Source organism: Enhydra lutris, unplaced genomic scaffold, assembly GCF_002288905.1.
Source record: "Enhydra lutris kenyoni isolate GAN:26980312 unplaced genomic scaffold, ASM228890v2 scaffoldscaffold20, whole genome shotgun sequence".
NCBI classification, from domain to species: domain Eukaryota; kingdom Metazoa; phylum Chordata; class Mammalia; order Carnivora; family Mustelidae; genus Enhydra; species Enhydra lutris.
The window spans coordinates 29439979-29463517 of record NW_019154104.1 but is presented as its reverse complement, the minus strand read 5'-3'; the positions used below and the strand labels follow the sequence as shown (position 1 = coordinate 29463517).

General features: G+C 55.6%; 2 protein-coding genes across 3 annotated transcripts in view; one reads left to right on the top strand and one right to left on the bottom strand.

Moving 5' to 3' along the window:
* LOC111148578 (tryptophanyl-tRNA synthetase) overlaps positions 1-19163 on the top strand; it is a 29312-nt gene extending 10149 nt beyond the window's left edge. Inside the window, exons 3-12 of one of the 2 annotated variants that reach the window (XM_022505259.1) lie at positions 1737-1950; positions 3477-3585; positions 5694-5813; positions 6320-6502; positions 10769-10869; positions 12527-12639; positions 12844-13017; positions 16940-17080; positions 17940-18097; positions 18889-19163. In XM_022505259.1, coding sequence (XP_022360967.1) covers positions 1737-1950; positions 3477-3585; positions 5694-5813; positions 6320-6502; positions 10769-10869; positions 12527-12639; positions 12844-13017; positions 16940-17080; positions 17940-18097; positions 18889-18910 — 1335 coding nt within the window. In that variant the 3' untranslated portion in view covers positions 18911-19163. Of the gene's footprint in view, positions 1-1736; positions 1951-3476; positions 3586-5693; positions 5814-6319; positions 6503-10768; positions 10870-12526; positions 12640-12843; positions 13018-16939; positions 17081-17939 lie in introns of both variants that reach the window. The other variant, XM_022505260.1, reaches the window with a different exon arrangement.
* A 3206-nt stretch (positions 19164-22369) lies between these two features.
* LOC111148750 (solute carrier family 25 member 47) overlaps positions 22370-23539 on the bottom strand; it is a 5491-nt gene continuing 4321 nt past the window's right edge. Inside the window, exons 5-6 of the mRNA XM_022505539.1 lie at positions 22928-23240; positions 22370-22650 (exon numbers count right to left, since the gene is read on the bottom strand). Of these exons, the coding sequence (XP_022361247.1) occupies positions 22370-22650; positions 22928-23240 (594 nt within the window). The remainder of the gene's footprint in view (positions 22651-22927; positions 23241-23539) is intronic.

Sequence of the window (23539 nt, the reverse complement as noted above, 5' to 3'; positions counted from 1 at the left end):
ACTTCACAGCACTCACCATAGCACATACCCTCCCCAATGTCCATAACCCAACCACCCTCTCCCCTACCCTCCCCCCAGCAACCCTCAGTTTGTTTTGTGAGATTAAGAGTCTCTTACAGTTTGTCTCCCTCCCCATCCCATCTTGTTTCATTTATTCCTTTCCTACCCCCCCCAAGGCCCCCATGTTGCCTCTCAACTTCCTCATATCAGGGAGATCATATGATAATTGTCTTTCTCTCATTGACTTATTTCGCTAAGCATAATACCCTCTAATTCCATCCACATCATCACAAACTTGCCTGTCCATTTAAATCACATTCTAGACTACAAACAGTTCTTGAGCAGGGACACTGGTGTTTGACTTTCAGAGAGCCTCCTAGTTGCAAGCAGAGTTAGACCAGATAGAGTATGAAATGTCAACACAGCCAGTGATAAAAGGGTATTGACTAAAGTGTCCTTCAGAGCAGGGTAATTCTTCCCATGGATAATTCAGTAAATCATGCTTGCTAAACATTTATTTTGTTGCACTGAGCTTAGGCACTGCAGAAATGAGGTGAGTAAAACATACCTAACCCACCTGGGCAGATATCCTGTCTCTTCTAGGAGATATATCCACGGAGTTACGAAGTCCACAATTCTAATTCATTGTAATAACGAATTCCTGGTAGTTTCAGAGTTTGAAACACAAATCTGTGTCTGCAGAAGTGCCCCACGGCAATAGTTCTCTGTGGCTCGGGGCCATACCTCATGCAGCAGTTCCCTCTGAATGGAGTTTGGTGATATATCTCTCCGCTTAGGAAGTCCGCTTCATAGAACATGATGTGTACACTCTGAATGGGAATGTTTGTACTTCCTTTGCCAAGCAAATTGGCCTGTGTATATTCTTTGTTTGTGATCTAATCCAGCAAGGCCAGTTACAGGAGCAGAGCTTTGGGGCACAACATGACTAATCTGCCTAATTAGGCCTCCTCTTCCAGGGGCCAGCCTTCGTGGGTGGCTCGTGTGGGCTTCTGGAGCAGGAGGTCTCTACCAGATTTCCAGAGTACCCAAGGATACAATTTTACATTTGTTTTTCTTAATGCTTATTTTTAAACACTCAGTGTGCAAACACTTTGGACAGCTTGATAAGACTCCAAAATACAGTAATACAACTGTTTCTCACTGCATCCCTCCTTAATTTAGGACTTGAAAGCCTGTGTTTTTCCTTGCCTTTTTCTGTTTCCCTGATGTCTAGAGTTGCTGGTACTGTCCTCAGTGGCATTATTTAAGCCTCCACAAATACTCATCTCAGCTGTAAAACATAAAAACAAGGTCCGATGTAGAATTCCTTATACTCAGTCCAGGTAGCTTGTCACACACATTGTCTGGCATCGGTGGCATTTGAGAAATCTTGAGTATATTCAGTGTGTCATAAATAACAGTGTGTGCCGTGTCTGTTTGTCCCATAGCATTTGCGGTACTGATCCACAGCGCTAAAACAGCTCAAAAATGAGAGACATTTAGGACCACGACTTGCTGTGTGTCCACCGGCAAGCTCCTTCACCTCGCTGAGTCTCAGAGTCTCCAGCTGGAACAGCACAGTGATGGCGGTGCCTGCCTCCGAGGGGTGTTGTGAGGCTAAGGAGGGAACACGTGTGAGGGCCTTTACGTGGTGCCTGCCGTGTGACAGTAGTCCCCTTCAGCAGAACGTTAGCTCTGGTGTATTATTAGCCTTCATCCTCGTTTCCTTTGTCCAGGATGAAATCGATTCTGCAGTGAAGATGTTGTTATCATTGAAAATGAGCTACAAAGCCACTGTGGGGGAGGACTACAAGGCCGACTGCCCTCCAGAGAACCCAGCACCTGAGAACAATAGTGGCCTGGGATCCGCAGAAGCTGAGGAGGATTTTGTGGACCCGTGGACAGTCCAGACGAGCAGCGCCAAGGGCATTGACTATGACAAGCTCATTGGTATGTCCTGGGAGAAACCCCAGCTTATACAAGTGATTCCCTTGAGTTGATCCCACTGGTGTTTTTTTGTTTTTGTTTTTGTTTTCAATTTTGAATTATAAGTTCAGCCAAGCTTCAATGCCAAGAAAAAAATAGTTCCTAAAATTTTTTGGTCATGCAGTATATTCCCAAAGGATCCTTTTCAACTGAAATAACAATGTAAAACTGAGTTCAGAATAACAGTCCATAGTAGAGAGCTTAGTAGAAGCTTTTTCCCTTTTTTTTTGAGTGATTTAGAACTTGAGGGAAAGGTCTATTAGAATGGCATCTTTGCAGTCATTTAAATCACCTCTCACGGGGCGCCTGGGTGGCTCAGCGGGTTAAAGCCTCTGCCTTCGGCTCAGGTAATGATGATCTCAGGGTCCTGGGATCGAGCCTTGCATCGGGCTCTCTGCTCAGCGGGGAGCCTGCTTCCCTTCCTCTCTCTCTGCCTGCCTCTCTGCCTACTTGTGATCTCTGTCTGTCAAATAAATAAAAAAATAAAAAATAAAATTTTTTTTAAATAAATAATTTAAATTTTCTTTATTTAATTTAAATATTTTTTAAAATAAATAAATAAATAAATCGCCTCTCACTTAATGACTAAAGTCAGGAATGGATTACCTAAGTCAGAGTCTCTCTTCTGGTGATACCGATTGTAGAGCTGAAAAGCTGGAAGTTACCTTGAGAAGGGTGACTCCTCACAGAGGGCAGGTTGCCGCTGGCAAGCACCTCCTCACGGGACTTTCTGCTCAGGGAAGTCCTTACTCTGAGATCACTGGTGATCACCAGTGAGGAAACCTTGCCGACATGTTTTTATCAAAGTCGAAAGCCATTTTCCATAATTTAAATACAGACCGTCAATGAGGGAAAATTCGTTTGAAGACGTAATTCAGTGCAACAATTAAAGGATACTAAAACACAGTGTCAGCATCAACAGATTATACCTTAATAAGCAACTGGGGGAGGGGAAGTATGAAGAGTTGCTAGCCAGACTGAATTCTGGATATGTTTCCCGTCAAATCCAATCCCAGAGAAAACAGTGTTTTTTGTTGTTGTTGTTGTTGTTGTTGTTGTTGTTTTAAAGATTTTATTTATTTACTTATTTGACAGACAGATCACAAGTAGGCAGAGAGAGAGAGGAGGAAAGCAGGCTGCCTGCTGAGCAGAGAGCCCGATGCGGGGCTCGATCCCAGGACCCTGAGATCATGACCTGAGCCGAAGGCAGAGGCTTTAACCCGCTGAGCCACCCAGGCGCCCAGAAAACAGTATTTTATTCTGTAATTTGTTTCCTGTTTGTCTGGTTGTGATCTTAACTCTCCTTATTACCGTAAAAGACATTTGACTTTGGGTTGAGAGAAGGGACTGGGAGCAGAAAGACTGAAGAGCCTGGGTTCATCAAGATTGTACACAAAAAGCTAGTTTTTCCCCTTCAGTAATATCCGATCGCCAGACCTCACACCACCTAACATGGCTATATCTCCTTTGTTCCAATTTTCTTTTTCCAGTTCGGTTCGGAAGCAGTAAAATTGACAAGGAGCTGGTAAACCGGATAGAGCGAGCCACGGGCCAGAAACCACACCGCTTCCTGCGCAGAGGCATCTTCTTCTCACACAGGTTGGGGCTTCCTGCCCTCCTCTCCTTCGAATTCCAGATATGATCAGAAGGCTCTTCCCTCAAGCCGCCTGCTCCTGTGGGGACAGTGGCTGCCATCTGTAGACTGGGGTCCACCTTCTGCCCAAAACTGGCTCCGGGTTTATGCCCTGTCCCTTCACCCTTGGGCCCTTACTTCATTTATCAACTGCTCCCTTCACAGTTGGAGGTCACATACACCGCAGATGAGATTATGCCAGATTATGCGCTCTATATCATAAAATGTCATAAAGACAAAGAGATTAGTATATCCAAGTTCAGCATTTCCCACGCGATAAGCAGTAGCTTCCTGAAGTTCTATGCCCCTTCCTGCTATTGTCCTGGCCCACTCCTAAACCCTGTTACCAAAAGAGAAACTAGCACAGTGTACGTGGAAGAGACTATCCCTACCCGAGACTGTAAATTCTGTGCAGATGATTATCAGAAAGTGGGCAGGTTCTGGAAGTGTTCCTGCCTCACCCACCCCACCAGTTAGCCCATTTTATGGTCCGTGGCCGGGTTGTTCTGTTCTCCTTGCTCTGCATGTTTGGCTACGGGAGAGCACACACAGGACAGAATGCAGCAGCCTGCCAGAACACTTCAGGTTCCATGTGCAGAAAACTCCAGACCCTGCTCAGCCCTCCTTCTGGACGGAATATATTCACAGCTTTTCACCTTCATTAAGATTTATCCACGTTTTTAAAGTATACAATTCACGTTTTTAAAGTGGCCTTTAGTATATTCATAAGGTTATGCAATAGTCACCACCGCTTGTTAATTCCAGAACATTCTCACCACCCCAGGAAGAAACCCCGTCCCCAGGAGCAGTCACTCCTCCAACCCCCCTCCTCGCACCACAACCACTGGCAACCTTCATGTTTTCAAGGTTCTGCCATGTTGCGTTAGGTGTTCGTACTTCCCTCCCTCTTATACCTGACGAGTAGGTATAAGAGGGAGGTGCTGAAGACTGCTGAATAGGTGCACCCTGTTTTTTTTTGTTTATCTATTCACCGGTTGCTGGGCATGTGGGTTATTTTCAATTTTGGGTTTCTTCTCTCCTATAAACCCATAAAAGTTAGATTTGGTTAATTGTAAAAACCAGAGAAGGACTCTTTTCTTCCAAAATTAAGTTTTTTTAATTCTTATCTTATTTAAAAGCAGTGTATGATTGGTGCCTGGAAGTAAAAAAAAAAAAAAACACACACACACAAAAACAAACCATCATCCCGTGAGCCCAGAGAGGAGCACTGTTAACCCTTGGTGAGGGGTGTGAGGAGGAGTCACTTTTTAGAAACCCCTGGAAAGGTCCTCTTTTATTTTGGGGCACGTTGTTGAGAAAGAACATTTACACCCTAGAGCAGTGGTTTCACACCCTGGCAAACTTGGCGATCACTGAGGGAGCTCTTTAAAAATACAGATCCCCAGGCATCATCCCCAAGCCCACTGAATCGGAATCTCTGAAAGTAGGACCCGGGTAGATGTAACGTGACCAGCGATTCTGATGCCCAACAAGGAAACCCTTCATGTGCATTGTCTGGACCCAGTCAGTCCTGGGGGAGAGTAGATGAATCCAGAACGACCCCCAGCTGAAGACACTTGGCCCCAGCCTGGCTGAGGAAGCCCAGAGGAGATTTCCAGCTAGGGACTGCCTCTCCACACTCCCAGGAGCTCTTCTTCACTCCCGTCCCTGAGTCAGGAGTGTGTGGAACTCGAAGTCTCCCAGTCTGGGTCTCTGGAGTCTCCAGGCTGGGGGTTCTTATAAGGATTTGTGTAGTGTCGGCTTGGAGTCATTCCCAGGAACGGGCGTAAGGCAGAAGGTGTGTGGACATTGGTACTTGAAGTTTCCAGCGGGATTCCGTTAGCTGCCCGACCATATCCCGCTTTTATTCCAGACCTGCGTGTCTTATACTTTTTAAACAATCACAGGAGAAACACATCATGTCAGTAGACGTTTCCTGCCATTTTTCTAATACAGGCAGCAAGGGTAACTCTAATCATTGTGTTGTGTTTTCTCTGTCTTTTCCAAGTGAGCATTAGCGCCTTAGTGTTTCTCAGAAAAATCACACCATTTCCTTTTCTCCTCTTTCCTTTAGAGATATGAACCAAATTCTTGATGCCTACGAGAATAAGAAGCCATTTTATCTGTATACGGGCAGGGGCCCCTCTTCTGAAGCAATGCATGTAGGTCATCTCATCCCGTTTATCTTCACAAAGTAAGTATTGAATCGTATGCCTTTTGTCCCTTTTAGTAGTGAATCTGAAATGGTACTTACAAACCATGTCTGAGTAACAGGACAGTCCTAGCCTGTGTTGTTAAGGTACTAGGGGACTGGTGCTATTGTGACTTGGTGACTCTGTTCCCGGTGTCACGTTAGAAAGTGTGGCGTCATGGAGCAAGCCCAGTTTTGGAGTTAGCCAGCCCGTCTCCACCTGTCCCTGTCCCTGTGACCGTAGCAGTCACTTCCCTGAGTCTTCGTTTCCACGTCTGCAGGAGGGGAGTGATAATACCTACCTCCTAAAATGGTGGCCAGCATAAAGCAGCTGGCACAGAGCTGAGCACAGGCCCTTCCGCGTTAAGTAAATGTAGTAGTCCAGCTCCACAATGTAAGACTGTGTGACTGTGTAGACAGGAAAGTTTTGCATACACTCTCAGTAGGAACCGCGTTTTCAGATGCACACCGGGGAAACGAGGTGGCAACCTTCTTCACGTGTCTCATAGGTGGCTGCAGGATGTGTTCAACGTGCCCTTGGTCATCCAGATGACGGATGACGAGAAGTACCTGTGGAAAGACCTGACCCTGGACCAGGCGTACGGCTACGCTGTGGAGAACGCCAAGGACATCATTGCCTGCGGCTTTGACATCAATAAGACTTTCATCTTCTCTGACCTGGACTACATGGGGTAAGGAGAGAGTCCCCGGCTGCCTTCTAGAGAGAAAAGCCGATGCAGACGGCAACTCCTCGCGGCCATGGCAGAGTCAGACACGTCTGAAATGGTCCTAAGATCTGGGGAATGTTTTCCTTCCTTTATGAAACGTCAGGATGTGGTTTGTTGGTCTTGTTCACCAGCTGAGGTTTCCATCCCCAGCTTGAGACAGAATTGTAGTTTCTCTCGAAGGACGGTCAGTTGGCCAGTGAGGGTCTTTCTCTTCCTTGGTGTCCCTTTTTTCTCACAGAGAAAAGATGCGCTGGTACACGGTCCCCTCACAGTCCAGTTCTTTAAGTCAGCCACTCCATAGCTAAAATACGCATTCAGAAAATCCTCGAAACTTTTTTTTAAAGATTTTATTTATTTATTTGTCAGAGAAATAGAGAGCAAGCATGAGCAGGGGGAGCACAGGTAGAGGGAGAAGCAGGGAGCCCAATGTGGGACTCAGTCCCAGGACCCTGGGATCATGACCTGAGCCAAAGGCAGATGCTTAACCTACTGAGCGCCCCAGGCGCCCCTGAATTGAAATTTCCGAGGTCTTCATCCCAAATGATTGCCAAGAACTGTGTTAGAAAAACAAGACTCTGTCAAGTGTCCCAATAAGAATACGTTGTTCTGCGCTGCAGGTACTTCCTGAGCACCTGAGAGGCAGTGCCCCCCCCTCCGCCCCCAGGCACTTGTCCTTGGGGAGGGGTGTGGCCGTATCCCGGCAGGCTCACTACCAGGCCAGGACGGAGTGCTGTGCTGTAGAAGCTTGGGTGGGGCCGGGTTCGCACGGAGTGTGAGGAACTTGCTCACTACCATTTCCCCCAAACGTCCTGCTACAGGACTGCCTCCGAGGGTGGCTTATAGCCACAGGAATAGCGACCTTTGTAAGAGGTCTGGCCTTTCCACCAACTAGTACCTGAGTTCCTAACTTTCTCATTTTACCTGTGAGATTTTTAAAATCCCTTCTCTGTGGGTATAGAGGCATTGTGGTGTCCTTGAGGAAACATGATCTTCCAAGGAGGGAAACAGACCCGGGTCGAGCCCTGGCACATCTCTTTGGTGCTCATGAGTTGCAGCAAGCCTGGTCCACGAAGTAGGGTTTGAGACCTTAGATGTGATCGTTAGTATCATTTTCATGGTGCTTTATTTTCTCTCTCACCCCTCATTCCTTAAGAATTCTTGATTCGCCTGCTCGATCGCATAGCCACACCGTGGGTCCTGCTGCTCTTTTCAGGGCCGGGCCGAGCTGGCAACTGCCCAGTCACCGTGTCCTCTGGTGCCGCCTCTTGCTTCCCATGGCAGCCTCTCACAGCCTCGGTCCCCCACCAGCCAGCGCTCCCCGTAAAGCACAGATGGTTGTGTCACTCCCCACCCCCTCCCATTTCTGTCATCCTCGGGGTCAGGGGTGGCCCTGTTCCCTGGGGTCAGTAAGACAAACAGTCATGGAGCACTCTCTGCGGCCGGCGTCCTCCGGGGCCCTGGAAACCCAGCAGTGAGCCAAGCGGAGTTCCTGCCTCGCTGAGCGGGGGGGCTGGTAGGGTGAAACGAACACCCCCTTGTATCCGCGGAGGTGACCAAGTGGTAGATGCCTGAACGGTGCTCACGAGGGGGCCGCCCCACGACCCAGCCTGCTCCCGGCAGATCTGCAGTGACTTGCCCGGCCTGCCTCTCTGCTGACCGCCCTGTGCATCCTCTTTGCTTGGCAGGAGCTTCTCTCCCTTGCTGAGCTCAGAGTGGAGACGAAAGCCCAGACAACGGTGGACCGAAGGGTCTGTGCTGCCTCTTCCCGGAAAGACCTCTTAGGTTGAACCTAAGGTCAAGAGGGAAGTTTTAAAAGTTAAATCCTGTTTCAAACATCTTATTCCTTTCAGGAGGTTTCTGTTTTTTGTTTTTAACAGTTGAGCTTCTTTTCTACCTTGAAATTTAACTCAAAATCCAGAGCTTTGATTTAACAAAGCTCCTTCCTGGTCTTCAGGAGCTGAAACCACAACCACAGAGCCTCCGCCCTCTTTTGGGGCGGGAGCGCGGCGGTGCGGGCCCTGCAGGCCGAGAAGCCCAGAGCAGGCCAGCTGGCTCCAGACACCCTGTCCCCACACGCATCTCTGGCCCTGAGTGTGGGCCCAGAGAGCCCTTCCTGCCGGGAGCCGTGAGGGATGGCTCAGCCTGCTCATTCGCACAGTCAGTAGGCCCCCTGGTGCCGGGGACACCGCTGCTGGCAAGGCCGTCATCCTGCAGCTGTGTCCGGTTAGCAGGCAGTTAGCAGGTGACAACCAGGTGATAATGAGTACTGTGAGGACAAAGGAAGGGGGGGTTCACCCTGCGGTCAGGAGGTCCTGGTGCCTGTAACAGAGTCATGAGGACTTGATGAGGTACTACAGATAATGTGGCCTTCGAGCAGTAGCTGGTGAGTGCTTGGCAAACATACGATCTAAAATCACGTTCAGCTTTAAAACCCTGTCCCTGGTGTCCTGTGTAAGGTCACCAGCCGCCCAGGGAACCGATGCCCCTCCTGGATGCCCTCACAGCCTACAGCCTGCACGGCATGAGCACTGGCTGGCAAAGAAGGAACTCACCTTCCAAGAAGGGTCAGGGCTGTCTTACTCAGAAATACTGCTCGGACACCACAGGGCTGCAGTCCTGTCACTGGGGTGCTGCAAACTCTCCCTCCCGTGGGGGCTGGAAGCCGTCTTGCACAGTGTGACCGCAGATGGAGGAAGGTTGGCCACTGGCTGATTTGCCAGAATTTGCCGTTGCCTCTCCCTGAGGATGCATGGAGCGTTTGCTGTGGCCCTCTCCCCTGGGTGGCAGACAGCTGCTTGTCCTCACCAGGTGTAAGCAGTGTGGGGCCTCCTGCGGTCTCCCAGGACCCCTCCGACAGGAGATGGTTCCTGTCTCAGCAGAATCACAAAGCAGGCATCTTTGCAGGGAGCACTTCACATATTGCAAGGGTCCTGGTGTGTCCTCTCTCTGTAACACAGCCCCACCCTCCCACCCCCGACCGGTGCCCTGGGCCAAAACTGAGCAGGCTGCTAAAGTGAAAGTCCCTCTCTCCCTCCCAAGTAGACTCCGCTCAACTCCGCACAGACCAAGGTGTGAAGCCTTTGCCTTTACAGTCCTCCCCGCCTCGTGGCTGACCCAGCCCCAGGCAGCCAATGCCTCTGGATTTCTGATACCCCAGCCGCACACCCCGCTGTCTGTCCAAAGACATTCTAGGGGCAAAACTCTTCAACTTTCAAAACTGTGAGATGTAGTGAGAGAAGCATAGTCATTGTGGCCGGACAGGCCTGGGTTTAGATCCCAGCTCGTGTACTCGCTGGGTCTGTGCCCTGATCCTAAACCTCTCAGAGCTTCAGTCTTTCCCTGGAAAGTGGAGGCGAGGCTGCTACATCAAAGGGGGAGTTGAGAGGTGTTAACTTGTGTCCAGCACTTAGCACGGCTCCTGCCACGTGATGCAAACACATAGTAAGCATTAGCTCCCCCACTTTTTCCCTTCCTTTGTGGGGCCTGACACCTGGTTGGGTGGAGAGTAGAGCTGCTGAGCATGTTAGAGATGCCGTGTAAGAAGTTCCTCTGGGTTCTGCCCGGCCCTGTATTTGCTTCATCCTTAGCCTAGGTCCTTCTGGCAGCAGAATGGCTACCACGGCTCCAGGCCTCATATTCACATCCCTCGCCATCCAGGAGAGAGCATCCGGTTGCTTGAACCAGCCACCGTGGCCCAGCCCTGTTGCTGGGCACGGGGTCAGCCTGCCCGGACAGCATGGCTGCCCATGGTGGACAGGGCCGTGGTGGCTGGACATACTGGTTTCTCTGCACATACTCTCTAGCAGCACAACGCAGAACAGAGTCTGTCTCACGGGAAGACTCCCTCGGGGCTCCCAGACTGGAAGCTCTGCAGCACACCTGATCGCTGACTCGGGCAGAGTTTTTTTGTTGTTGTTGGGTTTTTTTTTTTTTCTTTTGGTTTTTTTCCGGGCAGAGTTTAAATGCTCCACGTCCGTTCCTGAGTCTGAGCGCGTTCTTGCCTCATCGGCCGGGCATCCGACGTCGGTCTCGCACTGGTTTCCACACCTCCCTGGCAGCTCCGCTTGGCCTGCGGTAGCCCGCTCTGCCTCCGGATGCCTTCTGGGCACTGTCCTGCCCGGTCTGTGTCCTCGGCCCACACGTGCGTGCTCAGGTTTCACCATCCACGGCTTCGGCCTCGGCGGGAAGCCGCCCTCTGTACCTGCGGTTTGATCCCAGTTGTCTTTGCAGGATGAGCCCAGGCTTCTACAAGAACGTGGTGAAGATTCAGAAGCACGTTACCTTCAACCAAGTGAAAGGCATTTTCGGTTTCACCGACAGTGACTCCATCGGTAAGGAGCTCGCCGTGGCCTGCATCCCGGGGTGAAGCGCCGGCGTCTGCCCCGGGGCCCGGCGGCCTGTCAGGTGGCATCCCTCGCCCCTCACCTCCCCACAGCGACCCCACGGGCAGGTCTTTGCTGGGAACCGGAGGAGCTGGAGCAATGCCTGCAGCCCCATTTCCAGGCCTTGATGCTGCACTTCCGGAGACCATCTGTCGCCCCTCAGTCACCCCCTAAGAGGCTTAGAAGAAAGGAGAAGGGTGGGGATGACCAGAGTTCCTCTGCCTGCTCGTGGGGTCCCAGCCCATGCAGGCGCCTCTAGTAGAGGCCAGAGCCTCCGTTTCCCCCATAAGAGGAGGGACTTGGCCGGAAGCCCTGTGGTGCCCACCCTGCCCGCCCTCACTGTCCTTCCATGGCTCGGCCCCCTGCACACACACTCATGTCCCTTTCCGTGTACTTCCGTGTCTGTCAGACACATCAGCCTCCTCCTTCTAGACCCTTAGCTCCTAAAGCTAAGAATTGATCCCTGAGACTCATGGGTCTCCTGATCCTCTTCCGTGTTTCGTTTCTGCGACACGGCTCCACGCCGAGCAGCCGCGAGCCCGGGACAGCATCCCCAAGGGTGCCTGTGGGTGCCGTGTGGGAGAGTTTGCCCCGCTGGGAGGGGGCACCAGCTGGGGCCCTGGCGGTGAGGGGACCTTCAGGGCCAAGTGCAGAAATGCCATGGAGAGGCCTCACTGGAAGTCTTTTCCCATGAGCAAGACCCTTTGATGTTTCAGTGAGATGCATTCCTGACAATTGGGGCATAAACCCTGTGCTTTTGAAAGGGTTTTTATCCTTGGAAGGCCAGCATTTCCTGGGAAGATGTCTCAGGGAAGACGGCACTGGGCAAACGAGAGACAGACCTATGCCTAGTTGCACACTGTGATGCGAAGCACCCGGGTTTGAATCCTGGCCCAGCCGCCTGCTTGCTGGGTATTAGCTGCGGCAGGCTGTGTCAACAGTCTGAGCCTGAAAGTCTGTGTCTGTAAGATGGGAACCACATGGCACTTTTTCATAGAGTTGGGAGCAGCAGACAGGCCCAGTCCGGGGTTGGCCCCGAGCACAGCCTGGCACCCACACGCAGGGAATGGCCACCGCTGCTCTGTGAGCGGGGCGCTGGTGGTGGTGGCACCGTGAGTGAGCGCAGCACCGCTCGTCAGAGGTCGCATGAAGGTCGGTGCCCTTGGACCCCTTGTGCAGGTCTGAGCAAATAGCAGTAGCGATGTTAACAGCAACGTCCAAAGTACTGAAAACAGTTTTGGGTTCCAGGTATCAGAATTTACACAATTAAAGGCGCGGAACAACCTATGTGCCTATGGGTAGAGACGGGCGAAACACTCCCTGGCACGTTTACGGGAAACACTTAGCAACCACCCAGGTGAGGGAAAAGTAGATAGTGTGCAGTCACAGCAGAAATGCAGAGGGAAGCTGAGAGAACAGAGCGAGATCCACACTGGGACTGGAGATCGTCTCTCTTCCCTACTGTTCTGTGGTTTCAGATTCTCTTGAGTGATGGTCACTTCTCTAAAGGGGAGAACGCCTGTTCGTGTTCATCCCTTTTGCCGGGTGAATTAACCAGAACAGGAGTCAATGTTGTGTGTAAAAATTCTTTGTTTATGCTTTTCAGGGAAGATCAGCTTTCCTGCCATCCAGGCTGCCCCCTCCTTCAGCAACTCCTTCCCTCAGATCTTCCGAGACAGGACGGACATCCAGTGCCTCATCCCCTGTGCCATCGACCAGGTCAGCAGGCGGGGCGAGGTGTCCATCGGTCTGGGGTGCTGCTCTCCTTGATGGGGAAGGAGGTTTTAAAAGGTGCTGGGCGGGGGACAATCCTGTAAGCTGACTGGGAGCTGGCAGCTTCCCATGGAGGCCGCAGACGTACTCACAGGCTGACAGCCAACCCATTTCTGCCAGCTGTCCTCAGAGTCCCCTCTCCCCCCACAGGATCCATACTTCAGGATGACAAGAGACGTCGCCCCCAGGATCGGCTACCCTAAACCAGCCCTGCTGCACTCCACCTTCTTCCCTGCGCTGCAGGGGGCCCAGACCAAGATGAGCGCCAGCGACCCCAACTCCTCCATCTTCCTCACGGACACCGCCAAGCAGATCAAGACCAAGGTGAGCACTGTCCGAGCCGGAGGGGTAGCCCATGTACACAGAGCAGGCGTGCCTAAGACGCACACGCACACGCACACGCATCACGTGACTGTCCTTCCAGAGTCTTCTGCCACGGCGCTGGCTTCCAGGGTCAGTTACAGCCACTGCCTGCGAACTCCAGGCGGCCTGTCCCTGCACCCAGACACCAGATGAACTTAACTCTGTGTCCTTTCCTTTAGGCAAAATTTTGGATTTTTCTTCTCTGCTTTTCTCACCAGTGCTCTGCTCTGGAAGCAAAGTCCTGGCAGTTTTCTTTTTTTAGGATTTTATTTATTTGAAAGAGAGCGAGAGAGAGCATGAGTGGGAGGAGTGACAGAGAGAAAGGGAGAAGCAGGCTCGATCCCAGGACCCTGAGATCATGACCTGAGCTAAGGCAGATGCTTAAGCGACAAAGCCACCCAGACGTCCCATGGCAGTGTTTTTAATGATGGAACGTATTCCACTACATTTCCAGGCAGCAGCCGTAGTCCAGTAGATGGACCGGGTGCTTTATGTTTTCTGGCTTGATTTCTCATGGGGAGATAGTGGGGAGCACCTTTAGAGGGATGAGGGCCAGAGAGGATGACCAGCCTGGCCAAGGTGGGGCTTAGGGGCACATGTTCCCACAGAGACTGGGAATAGGTGGGGGCCCTTCATCAGGACAGTCGTGTCCATCCCAGCATGCGTCGGACACTCAGCAAATATATGTCAGGTCACCAAAGAAATGAGAATTAGGAATCTATTTGAGCTTTTTTCTTTCCCAGGGCCCTGCTTCTGCGGCTCGCAGGGCCTGAACTGCCAGTGCAGGTACAGCCCCTCCCTGTCCCATGAAGCTCCTGACATTTTGTTTGGAATCTAGTGTGTGTTTGTGGGTGGGAACTTCACAGCAGGAGTGACTAAATCTGTATCTGAGGTGTGTGATGCAGCCCTCTGCTGGTGCTGGCCCTTCCGGAGTCCCAGGCGGGTTCTAGCAGACAGCGAGGGGACCCATCACGTCCACAGCCTCTTCCAGGAAACAGCCCCGCCGACTCGGCCGCCGTCTGTTGGAAGCTGCTCTTTTCGGGACTTGTTCTTGCCCTTTCACTACTGGCTGGACCTTCCAAAGCCTGGAGTCCAGACGCGGGGGTGGGAGGCGGGGGAGGGTGCGCCTCTTCTCTCCAGGAGGGAGGGCACTTTGTTTGGTTTTTTAGTTGTTTTAAGGAGGTCATTTTTGGGTCCAAAGCATTTTTCATTCACTTAGGGACGAGCAAAGGCCCCGAGGGTGGGCGGGCAGTAAGTGTGAGGTCAGGAAGTACACAGCTGCAGAGGCCACAAGAGTTGTGAGCAGCCTGTGTGGCAGGACAGGGTCAGTCCCCACGCCCACCTTCCAGTCCGGAATCCACCTCACACCAGCCGGTGCGGGGCATCTGCCCCAGCCCCCTGCAAACAGCAGCAGCAGCCGTGCTGGGCACTGCCACGCGCTCGCCTGTGTCCTCTCACTGAGTCCTACCGACCACCGGGAGGCCATGTTCATCTTGTAAGCAAAGGACATCAAGACTTAGAGGGACCAGGCAGTTTCCTACCTCCACACAGCTGGGGAGTGTGGGGGTTAGGACCGGACCCCAGCTCCCCCATTGCATGGGCCCTCCCGTGGCCTAGAGTCAGGAACCCCAGGTTGTCTGTGCCCTGCCGCTTCACTGCCATTGGCGAGTGACCTTGGTGAGAGACCTCTGTGAAGCGGGAGCGGCTGTGCTGATTTCATAGGCTGGAGACAAGGCCTGTATGGGATCACATGTAAAAAGTGTTTGTGAGCCGTAAAGTGCACCCCAGGTGTAAGGATTCAGCTGAGAATGAAGAGTCGGTCAGCTGCTTTGCGGGCTGGGCCAAAATAGGCCTTCCCTAGGCTCTCACACGGGCCCTGCCGGAGCCCGCCAGACCAGGCCCTCCTGCAGACAGCCGTGGAACCTCGTCTTCGGGGACGCGCGTCGGTAACACCATTTGCCAGCCCGGCTACCCACTTAGGCTTTCTGATGATGAGATCCCTGTAGCGCCCCTGCCCAGAGCTGGCTTTGGGTCCCAGGGCGGGGCTTCAGGGGCCCCCCCGCGCCCTAGGGCTGCAGGCCAGCTCACCTGCCGTTGGGTTGTAGCAGCCAGAGCGCACCGGCTCTTGGAGTTTGGCACTTGAATCAAGCTCCCTTGTCCCCCAACCCAGACATCCTCGCCAGGCCTAGTTTCGTTTTACACCAGATCATACTGGTTTGGGTACATCTTACTTGCTTCTGTCATTTTGGACCCTGGCCCCTGCATTGTGGTCCCCACAACCAGGGCTGCTTTCCGTCCTAGCCCAGATCCATTTTGCTATTGGTTTCCCATAAGCAAGGCCCCAGCCACACTGAGGACCGGCCAGTCCAACACCAGGCAAACTTAAGCCACTATCAGAAGACTGGTCAGCCTGGCTCTGCCCTCCACTGCCACATACAGCAGGTCCTTGACACTGCGCCCCGTTTTCATCTGTGAGGTGGAGAAAGCAGTACAGAGGTCATTGGGTTGTTGGGGACTGAGTGATGTGCTCATGCTGACGCCCACCGTTCCCGGTCCGTCTGCGCGCCATTGTGGGGCGAGGGGCCTGCCCAGGGAGGGGTAGTGCGTGGGCAGCAGCGGTACCCATGCACCTTGGAAAACATGCAGCAGACACACCTTTCCTCATCTTGCTGTCAGACGAGGACTGAGAAGTGTCCCGGGGCCCTTGGATAGCCTTTAAACCAGCCCTGGGAGCCTGGGAAGCTCTGTTCTCAAGACTTTCTTCCTGGCACTGGAGTGTCTTCCCGGAGGCCCAGCAGTGACCTGGCTTGGCCTGCGAGGCTGAGCACAGGAAGAGGCCTGTGCAGGCCTGCCCAGGGTACCAGAGCTCAGGAGAACCCCACCCTGGTGCCTTCTCTTCTGTTTGTTTTGTCTCCACGTGGTAGGTGCAGCTTGCGCACGTTGATGCTGTTCTGCAACTTGCTCTTTTGTTTTGTGAAGGAGGGGGAAGGTGACTGTGTAACTGCCGCTACTCCGCCCGCCCCCAGTGTGCAGCCGTTCACGCTTCCCCTTTGCCGGGGCACAGAGCAGGTGCCACTCCCTGCCGCCTGACGGCCTCTGCCCCTGGCGTCCGCCTGCTGCCTGCCCAGGGTCCCGGAGCAGCCCGCCAGTAACTGCTGTGTGGTCCTGGGAGGGGAATAAGCATCTCCACGTGGGCACCGCCAGCTCTACCCACCCTTTTCCCCAGGAAAGAAAAATAGGGTGACCTTTGTACATAGTGGGTCTCTCATGTGCTCATGGGAAGAAGGCTGAGGAGACTTTGTCCCTTGTTGGCTTTCCTTCTCTGGCTTCTTGGCCCTGATTTCTCCAAGATGATCTTCAGTGATTCCAAAACCACTGTGCTAGTTTCTGAGTCTTTCTTCAGCTCTTGGGCCTGCATGCTTTCAGGTGGGGCTGCCTGCCGGTGCCGACTCCCCTGTGCGTCTCCTGGGCTCTGCTCTCCCTTTCGAGCCCCATTCTGGGGGCTCCCGTCCTCCCTTCCACACCGCCGAAGGCAGCAGCCCCCCTTCCCAGGTTGTCTCTCTTACCCAAAGGACCTTGTGTCTGTCCAACCCTGGAGGATGCTCAACCCACATTCCAGCTCTGTTCTGTCTTTCGTGGGGGTGGGGGTCCACAGCTAACCCCCGCCCACCTTCAGCTGGCCGCATTGGCATGGACCCGGGCTCACCGGGCAGGCAGGAGCAGTTTATGGGGCTCCTCCTCCCGACCGTGAGCCCCAGCCTCCTGCCCAGAGACCTGACGGGGCAGAAGCAGACCCTGGCCCGACCTGCACCCTCGGCTCCCAGCCGGCTTCCACGCGCGGGCAGCCGGGCCCCGCCGCATCTCTGTGCTCTTGCCGCCACAGGTCAACAGGCACGCGTTTTCTGGAGGCAGAGACACCGTCGAGGAGCACAGGCAGTTCGGAGGCAACTGTGACGTGGACGTGTCCTTCATGTACCTGACCTTCTTCCTCGAGGACGATGACAAGCTCGAGCAGATCAGGAAGGTGAGGCCGGAGGCCGCAGGCTGGAGGGTCCAGCCTCTCTCGTGGGGGACATGGGGGACGGGGGGTCTGGCAGCTGAGCTTAGAGTGGTCAGAGCCTCGGGGCTGGGCCTTGGCAACAGACCCTCAGCTGAGACGAGGTGAAAAGCGAGGAGGTCTGTCTGCTCTTAGCCACGCGCCAGGAAGCCCGGTGACCGTTCACATAGCAGAGCGCAGACTGTGGTTGCCACCCACAGCGGTCTCCCTGGCCGGACACCACGGACCAGGGAGCTCCAACAGGACAGAATCACAGTTCCAACACTGCCCGCACCGAGTGCGCAGGGCCTCGCGTGGCTGCATTGCCGGCAGGGCCCCGAGGCTCGGCCGGTGGAGGCGAGGGTCCTGGTGCGGCCTCTCAGCAGCAGTTGGGTGAGCAGTAGGAAGAGCCAAACAGTGCGCGTAGCCTTGCCTCGGGCATTCCGGCCCTCGGAACCTTCCCACCAGGTGATTCTGACTGAGGACTCTGCGTGCAAACACGTCAAAGCTGGTTGTAGTGAACAGTCCAGAGCAGGCTGCACAGCACGGGGGACGCTGTGTCGGAGCTGCAGGAGCGGGAGGCCGGGAGGGAGCTGCTGGCCGGCCGGGGCGCGTGGAGCTCCGGCCCGCAGAGAGGAGGGCAGGGGCGGCGACTCGGGGCTGCGCGGTAGGCGGGGCCCCTGGCATTTGGAGAAAAGCACCGGGTCAGGTGCACGTCTTTGGACTTCCGGGCACCACCCCTGCGCCAGGCTCTGTGCGGGTGCTGCGGGCTGGGCTGGCGCCCAGAGGAGGCAGGGGGCCAGGCACGTGAGCCGCCTGTCACTGTGGTCTATCTCCCTCCGGGCAGGACTACACCAGCGGCGACATGCTCACTGGCGAGCTCAAGAAGACGCTCATAGAGGTTCTGCAGCCCTTGATCGCCGAGCACCAGGCCAGGCGCAAGGAGGTCACAGACGAGATAGTGAAAGAGTTCATGACTCCCCGGAAGCTGTCCTACGACTTTCAGTAACACTCCTTTTATATGTGCTTATAAAGAGATGTAATTTACCAATAATTCCAGCCCAATCAAATCAGCACTACCCATAGGCTCTGTCACACGGTAATTACTGGATGGTATCTGGAAGCCCTGTGTATGTGTCCGTGCCGTTTTTTTCCCGTGACGTCCTCCTTTCTGTCTCTCGTGGGTCAAACCCTTGGGGTCACTGGGTGCCGGCTAACGTTCATGGTCAGACAGTCCAGCTGGAGTCTCTCCCACAGAGCAGACCCCCATGTGGGACCTTTGGCCCCGTGTCCACAGGCCAGCCTGTCAGGTCCATAGGACAGCTGCTGGTCGCCACACACTCTTCAGACCTGCTCTGTGAAGGAGCGTGGAGTCTCTCTGCGTACCTGAATCAAAACGGCGTTAGCATCAATTAAAATGTGCTTTGAAAAGTCTACGTACAGCAGTGTGATGGGCACAGGTGTAATTCAGGCCATGCCCAAGGGAATTTAGAGGAAGACTTGCCGGCTGAAAGCTTTGCGAAACGTTTGGGTACAAGAGCTCCCAGCTTGGAAGCTGCTTTCCACGTTGAATATTGCCCACGTTGGCCGGGCTTTCTTAAATTGAGCCTTCTGTGGGCGAGACTCCGGTTCCCTTACCACACTCCAGACCGTGCATGCACCCGCTCCAGAAATCGTGCTTTTCCCCGATGTGCTAACACTCCGTCCACCAAGCAATCCCTGACACTCCGCCCTGAAAGCCAAGGGCCGCTTCGCGCTGGTCGTGCCAGATGCTGAGGGCTCTGTTGTCTTTGCAGATGCTTTTGTTTTGACACTTGACTGGCGTGGAAGTCTCTCTGCACAGAGCAGTGCCCCGGGCCAGGTGGACGTAGCTAGAAAGCGCGCGGCAGCCCTCCAGGCCCCGAGCAGCCTGTCCCCGGGAGGCTTGGTAAACCATGCACCCTGTGTAGTTTGGAAAAGCGGAAGACCTGTCTCAGGGAAGGCCCAGGCTTGAGGGGTCTGTGCTTTCTGGAGGTGCAGGGTCCACTCCCTCATGACGCTCGTTGGCGTGAATAAACTTCCTTCGGTCCTGCCTGTGTCGCTGTGCTCTGTCTGTCTGGGCTTCAAGGAGGGACCAAGCCTGCTTCGGGCCCAGGGCGGGGCTGCCGCCAAGTGCGGCTGCTGCTCCAAGGGTGGCCCTCGCGTCCACGGGGTTACCCAGAGGGGACATGGAGTGGAGACACAGCCTGGAAGCCTCCGTGGCCCCAAGGTGCGGGCTCCCAGGAATCCGCTGGGAGGTAGCCTGTCTGCCTTCTAGCCTTTGGCAAGCGCCCTGCTGCTGGCTGTCACAGCTCATGGGACGCCTCCAGCTGCCCAACAGGATGTCGCGGGGCACGGCCATGGGCTGGGCAGTGTGGCTGGTGCGGGAGCCGCCTGTCTGCCTCAGGCCTTGCAGGGATGGAGCCCCAGGCTCCCTCTACCTGCCCAAGCTCACTTCCAGGTGGGGAAGCTGACACTTGAGAGAGGCAATGTGGCTTGTCCAAGGCCTGTCCTGCTTCTTATTTGCTGTGTCCACATGCACAGAGGGCCCGTTGCACAAATGAGGGCGCTGAGGGTCCTTCCCCGGCCTCAACAGCCGCCCCCCGGCCAGAGCCCCCAGCCCCCTCAACCTGGCTGGCTGCGGCCCTCCATGGCTAAGTTCCATCTTGTCGCTCCGTTGCACCTATGTCACAGGTGCACTGAATGGATGAAACGAGGGTAGGAGAGCACATCACCATTGGGCCGCCCCTCCCTGCACAGGCTACGTGACTTTGGGCAGGCCACCTAACCTCTGGGGACCCCCACCCCCACCATACCTCATGCTGGGGTCTTGAGACAGTGCCCCGGGTTAGAGGTCAGGTGACCTCTACCTTGTCACTGCTGGCAAGGGCCACAGCTCCTCCCACCGCCACAGTTCTCTAAAAAAGCAGGTTCTAAGGGGACCCCCTGGGTTAGGACAGACGGGACCCCCTGGGTCAGAACAGACGGGACCCCCTGGGTCAGGACAGACGGGACCCCCTGGGTTAGGACAGACGGGACACCCTGGGTCAGGACAGACGGGTGCAACAGCCCAGCAGTTGCTGGCAGGAGGTCAGGTCGCAGCCCCCATGGTGTGGGGACTCCTGCCAGAGGAGTTCCGCCAGCCTGGGATCACAGCTGAGGTGGGGCTGGGGACGGGGCACAGTGGGGAGCAGGGAGCTCACAGTCCAGGACGAGAACAAGGAAGGAGTCTCCCTGCCATATGATAGATGAGCTCTCCCAGGGAGTTCTGTGCGCCTTGGCCCTTCCCAGAGGCCTACAATTCTCCGGTCTGCTGTGGGAGCCCTGGGGACACCACCCTTGGTCTCCCACTTGAAATTTCAGGTGCAGCCCGAACTCCATTAAGGTGACCACGGTTAATGGGAAGACCCAGCTGGGCCCACCTTCTCGTCTCCATTTCTAAAAGAAGGGGCTGAGTCAGCTCTGCAAAGGGCCTTGTCACCTAGAGAGCATGAGGACCTGGGACCAGGCCTTCCTGCAAAGCCATTTCGCTAATGTGGGTGGGGCCAGCGGCTCAGTGACCCAGTCCCCACACTACCCCCTGGTGACTGGCAGACTGGCAGAGCCTGGAGTACTGCCAATAATTCTTCCCAGGCTAAAGCAAACAGGTACTAGAGGTCTTCTTGGCAGAAGCAGACATGGGGTCAGGGTTTTGATGAATTATCAACAATTTGTTAGTTGGTAGGTAGCCTTTCCCCAGCACCTGGCTAGAACGCCAGCATCTTTCACTCGAAGCCGGATGAACTTACTGGAATCCAGGGCAGGACTTCCTCATTCCACACCCGGTGAGCACCTGCCGTGCTCCAGACCCTGTGCTGGACAGAGTCCGAGGCAGACGTGGGTGGAGCGGGGTGGTGGGTGGGGGCAGATGAGTGACCAAGGAGCCAGGAACCCGTGGGAGCCTAAAAAGCAGCCCCGTGGTCGGGCTGGGAGAGATTCCTGAAGGAGGTGATGCCTGGGGAAAGGGTGTTCCTGGCGGAGAGCACTGGGTGTAAGCAAAAGCTTGGGTCAGTATGAGGGAAGCGGACTGGGACGGGAGGGGAACCAGGAAAAAGCTTCCAGAACACAAGAGGTCCTTCGGTCCAAAGACATAGTCAAGGCCAGGGTCTGTGAGTGAGGGTAATCAAGGCAGGTGTTGGCCGGCTTTACCAGAGCCCTGACCCCTGATAGCCCCCCGTGACTGGAAGCCGCGTGGTGCGGACAGGAGGATTCCAGAAATGCGGGCGCGAGTCTGCCCCTGCCCCCGCCACGGTGGGCAGGCCCAGCTCCCTCTCTGAGCTGCTTGCTCTGCGGTGTCAGATTGTTGTGATGACCCATGTAGGACCTGCCACCCCCTCCCTGACCCCTCCTCCAGGCCCCTGTGGAAAGGTGGCTCACAGCCAATTATCCAGGCAGCGGAGGGGCCAAAAGGGGGTGGGTTTGGGGTGGTGGTAGTGAGGAGAGCAAGCCTCATGCTGAAGGCTGAGTGGCCTCCCGTGGCCGGGCTCAGCGCCCCAAAGGCCAAGGGAGTGGAGCCAGCCAGAGTGCTGGCCTCAGTGTGCCCATCCGCGTTGTGGGAACACTGGCCATACAGGTCTGGAGGGCTGGGCCTCTGAGGACAAGCAGATCGCCCGCCCCACAGACCACGGAGCAGCAGCACCGAGCAGGCCCAAAGACGTTTTATTATCAACAGCTCCCTGCTCAGTCTCCGGGATCTCCCAGAGGGCAAGGGTGCAGGAGCAGGTCTGGCTGTGGCCGTCCGGTCAGTGCCCTCTCTGAGCAGCCCGGTGTGGGGAGCAAGCGGGCAGGTGCCCTAGAGCTCACCAAACAGCCGAGGAGAGCTGCGTGGGGGCCCCGCAGGGAGGGCGGCCAGGGGACAGCAGAGGACTGGATGGAGGCGCAGGCCTGCTCCGAAGACGCGGGCGGCAGAGAGGGGTGACCAGGAAGCTAGAACTCCAATGACGTGCTCCAGCGACTCCATGGGACGGACGTCCTCATCCAAGAGGCCCACTCCTCCCTGGCCATATGACCCTCATGCCAACCCCAGGCTGCTGGCAGATGGTCCCCTCAGACTCCCTGTGGTCCTGTAGCCCCAAGCACAGTGACTCGGGCTCCAGGGAGGCTCGGACTGTCCTGGGCAGCGGCTCTGTGGGCCCAGACCCCAAGACTCTCCTGCGCCTCCTCCAGCCCCCAGGACCTCAGGGAGCTGCAGCGGGTCGGCCCCAGGGGCATCGGGACTGGCTACGCAGTCAGGCCCCGGATGAGCCGCAGCGCAGCTTCGTAGGCGACAAAGACCACCATGTTGACGGGGAAGGCGCGACAGCAGTTGAGCGTCAGCCCCTTGAAGAGGACCCGCGGCCCCTCCTCGCGCACACTGGTCACCACGCAGTGCAGGAGGCCCCGGTAGCGCCTCTGGCCCTGCCCGTCCGCCTGCAGGCGTGACTTGATCACGTCCATGGGGGTGGCCACGGCCCAAGCCAGGACCCCAGCACAGCCCCCGGCCACCAGCACGCCCAACACATCTGCAGGGAGAGAGCCGCGACCGCCTCAACCCCCCCGCCAGCCGGCCGGGGACATGGGGGGGGGTCCCCGGAATGGGGATGCATGTCACGCCCCCGACATGTGAAGCCACACTACAGGTCTGTCCCACTCCTGGCTGGAGGGCACGGACGTTCCCACCCCCAGCGGGGAGCTCCGCAGCACCCGTGTTTGGCCCGAGCGCGTCCACACGACCTCCCCCAGCTCCAAGGCCCACTGTGCTGGGCCCCACCCCGCCTGCCAGGCCCCGGGCCCCCTCACCTGGCTGGCTGTGGCCAGCGGGCGTGAGCTGCTCGCAGAGGATGGTGTAAGACAGGAAGTAAGTGGCGAAGGAGTGGCCGTCGCGGAAGAGCAGGGCCGAGCTGCCCTTGTAGAGACCCCGCAGCCCCTCTTCGCGGGCCACCGTGGCCAGACAGTGCAGTGGCCCTCGGTACTTGGGCCCGGAACCGGCAGGGGGCGCGGGACACAGCGGGTGCGCCGCCGAGGGCCACGAGGCCGAAGGGCGCCGCTGCTGCCTGGGCGTCTGCGTCTGCAGGCGGACCTTGGCCACCTCGGTGGGCGAGGTCAGGAACACCTGCCGCGGAAGGAGGCAGGTAAGGAGGCGCCCGCCACACTGCCTGCACCCCGCTGGGCTTCGTGCCCCCAGGGCACCGCCCCTGGGGGCCCCTCCAGGGCTGGCCCACCGGGCCCAGTGCCTTGGGGTTCAAAGCTCCACTTCTGGTGCAGAACGGCCGGACAACGCAAGAGGTGTTGGGTAGATGCCTATGATTCGGGTTCGTGGAGTATCTATCACGTAGTTAACAGGCGAAGCACATCCGTGTACCACGTAATTAGTAGAAGTCGTGTCAGGACTACAGTACTCGGTACCGTATG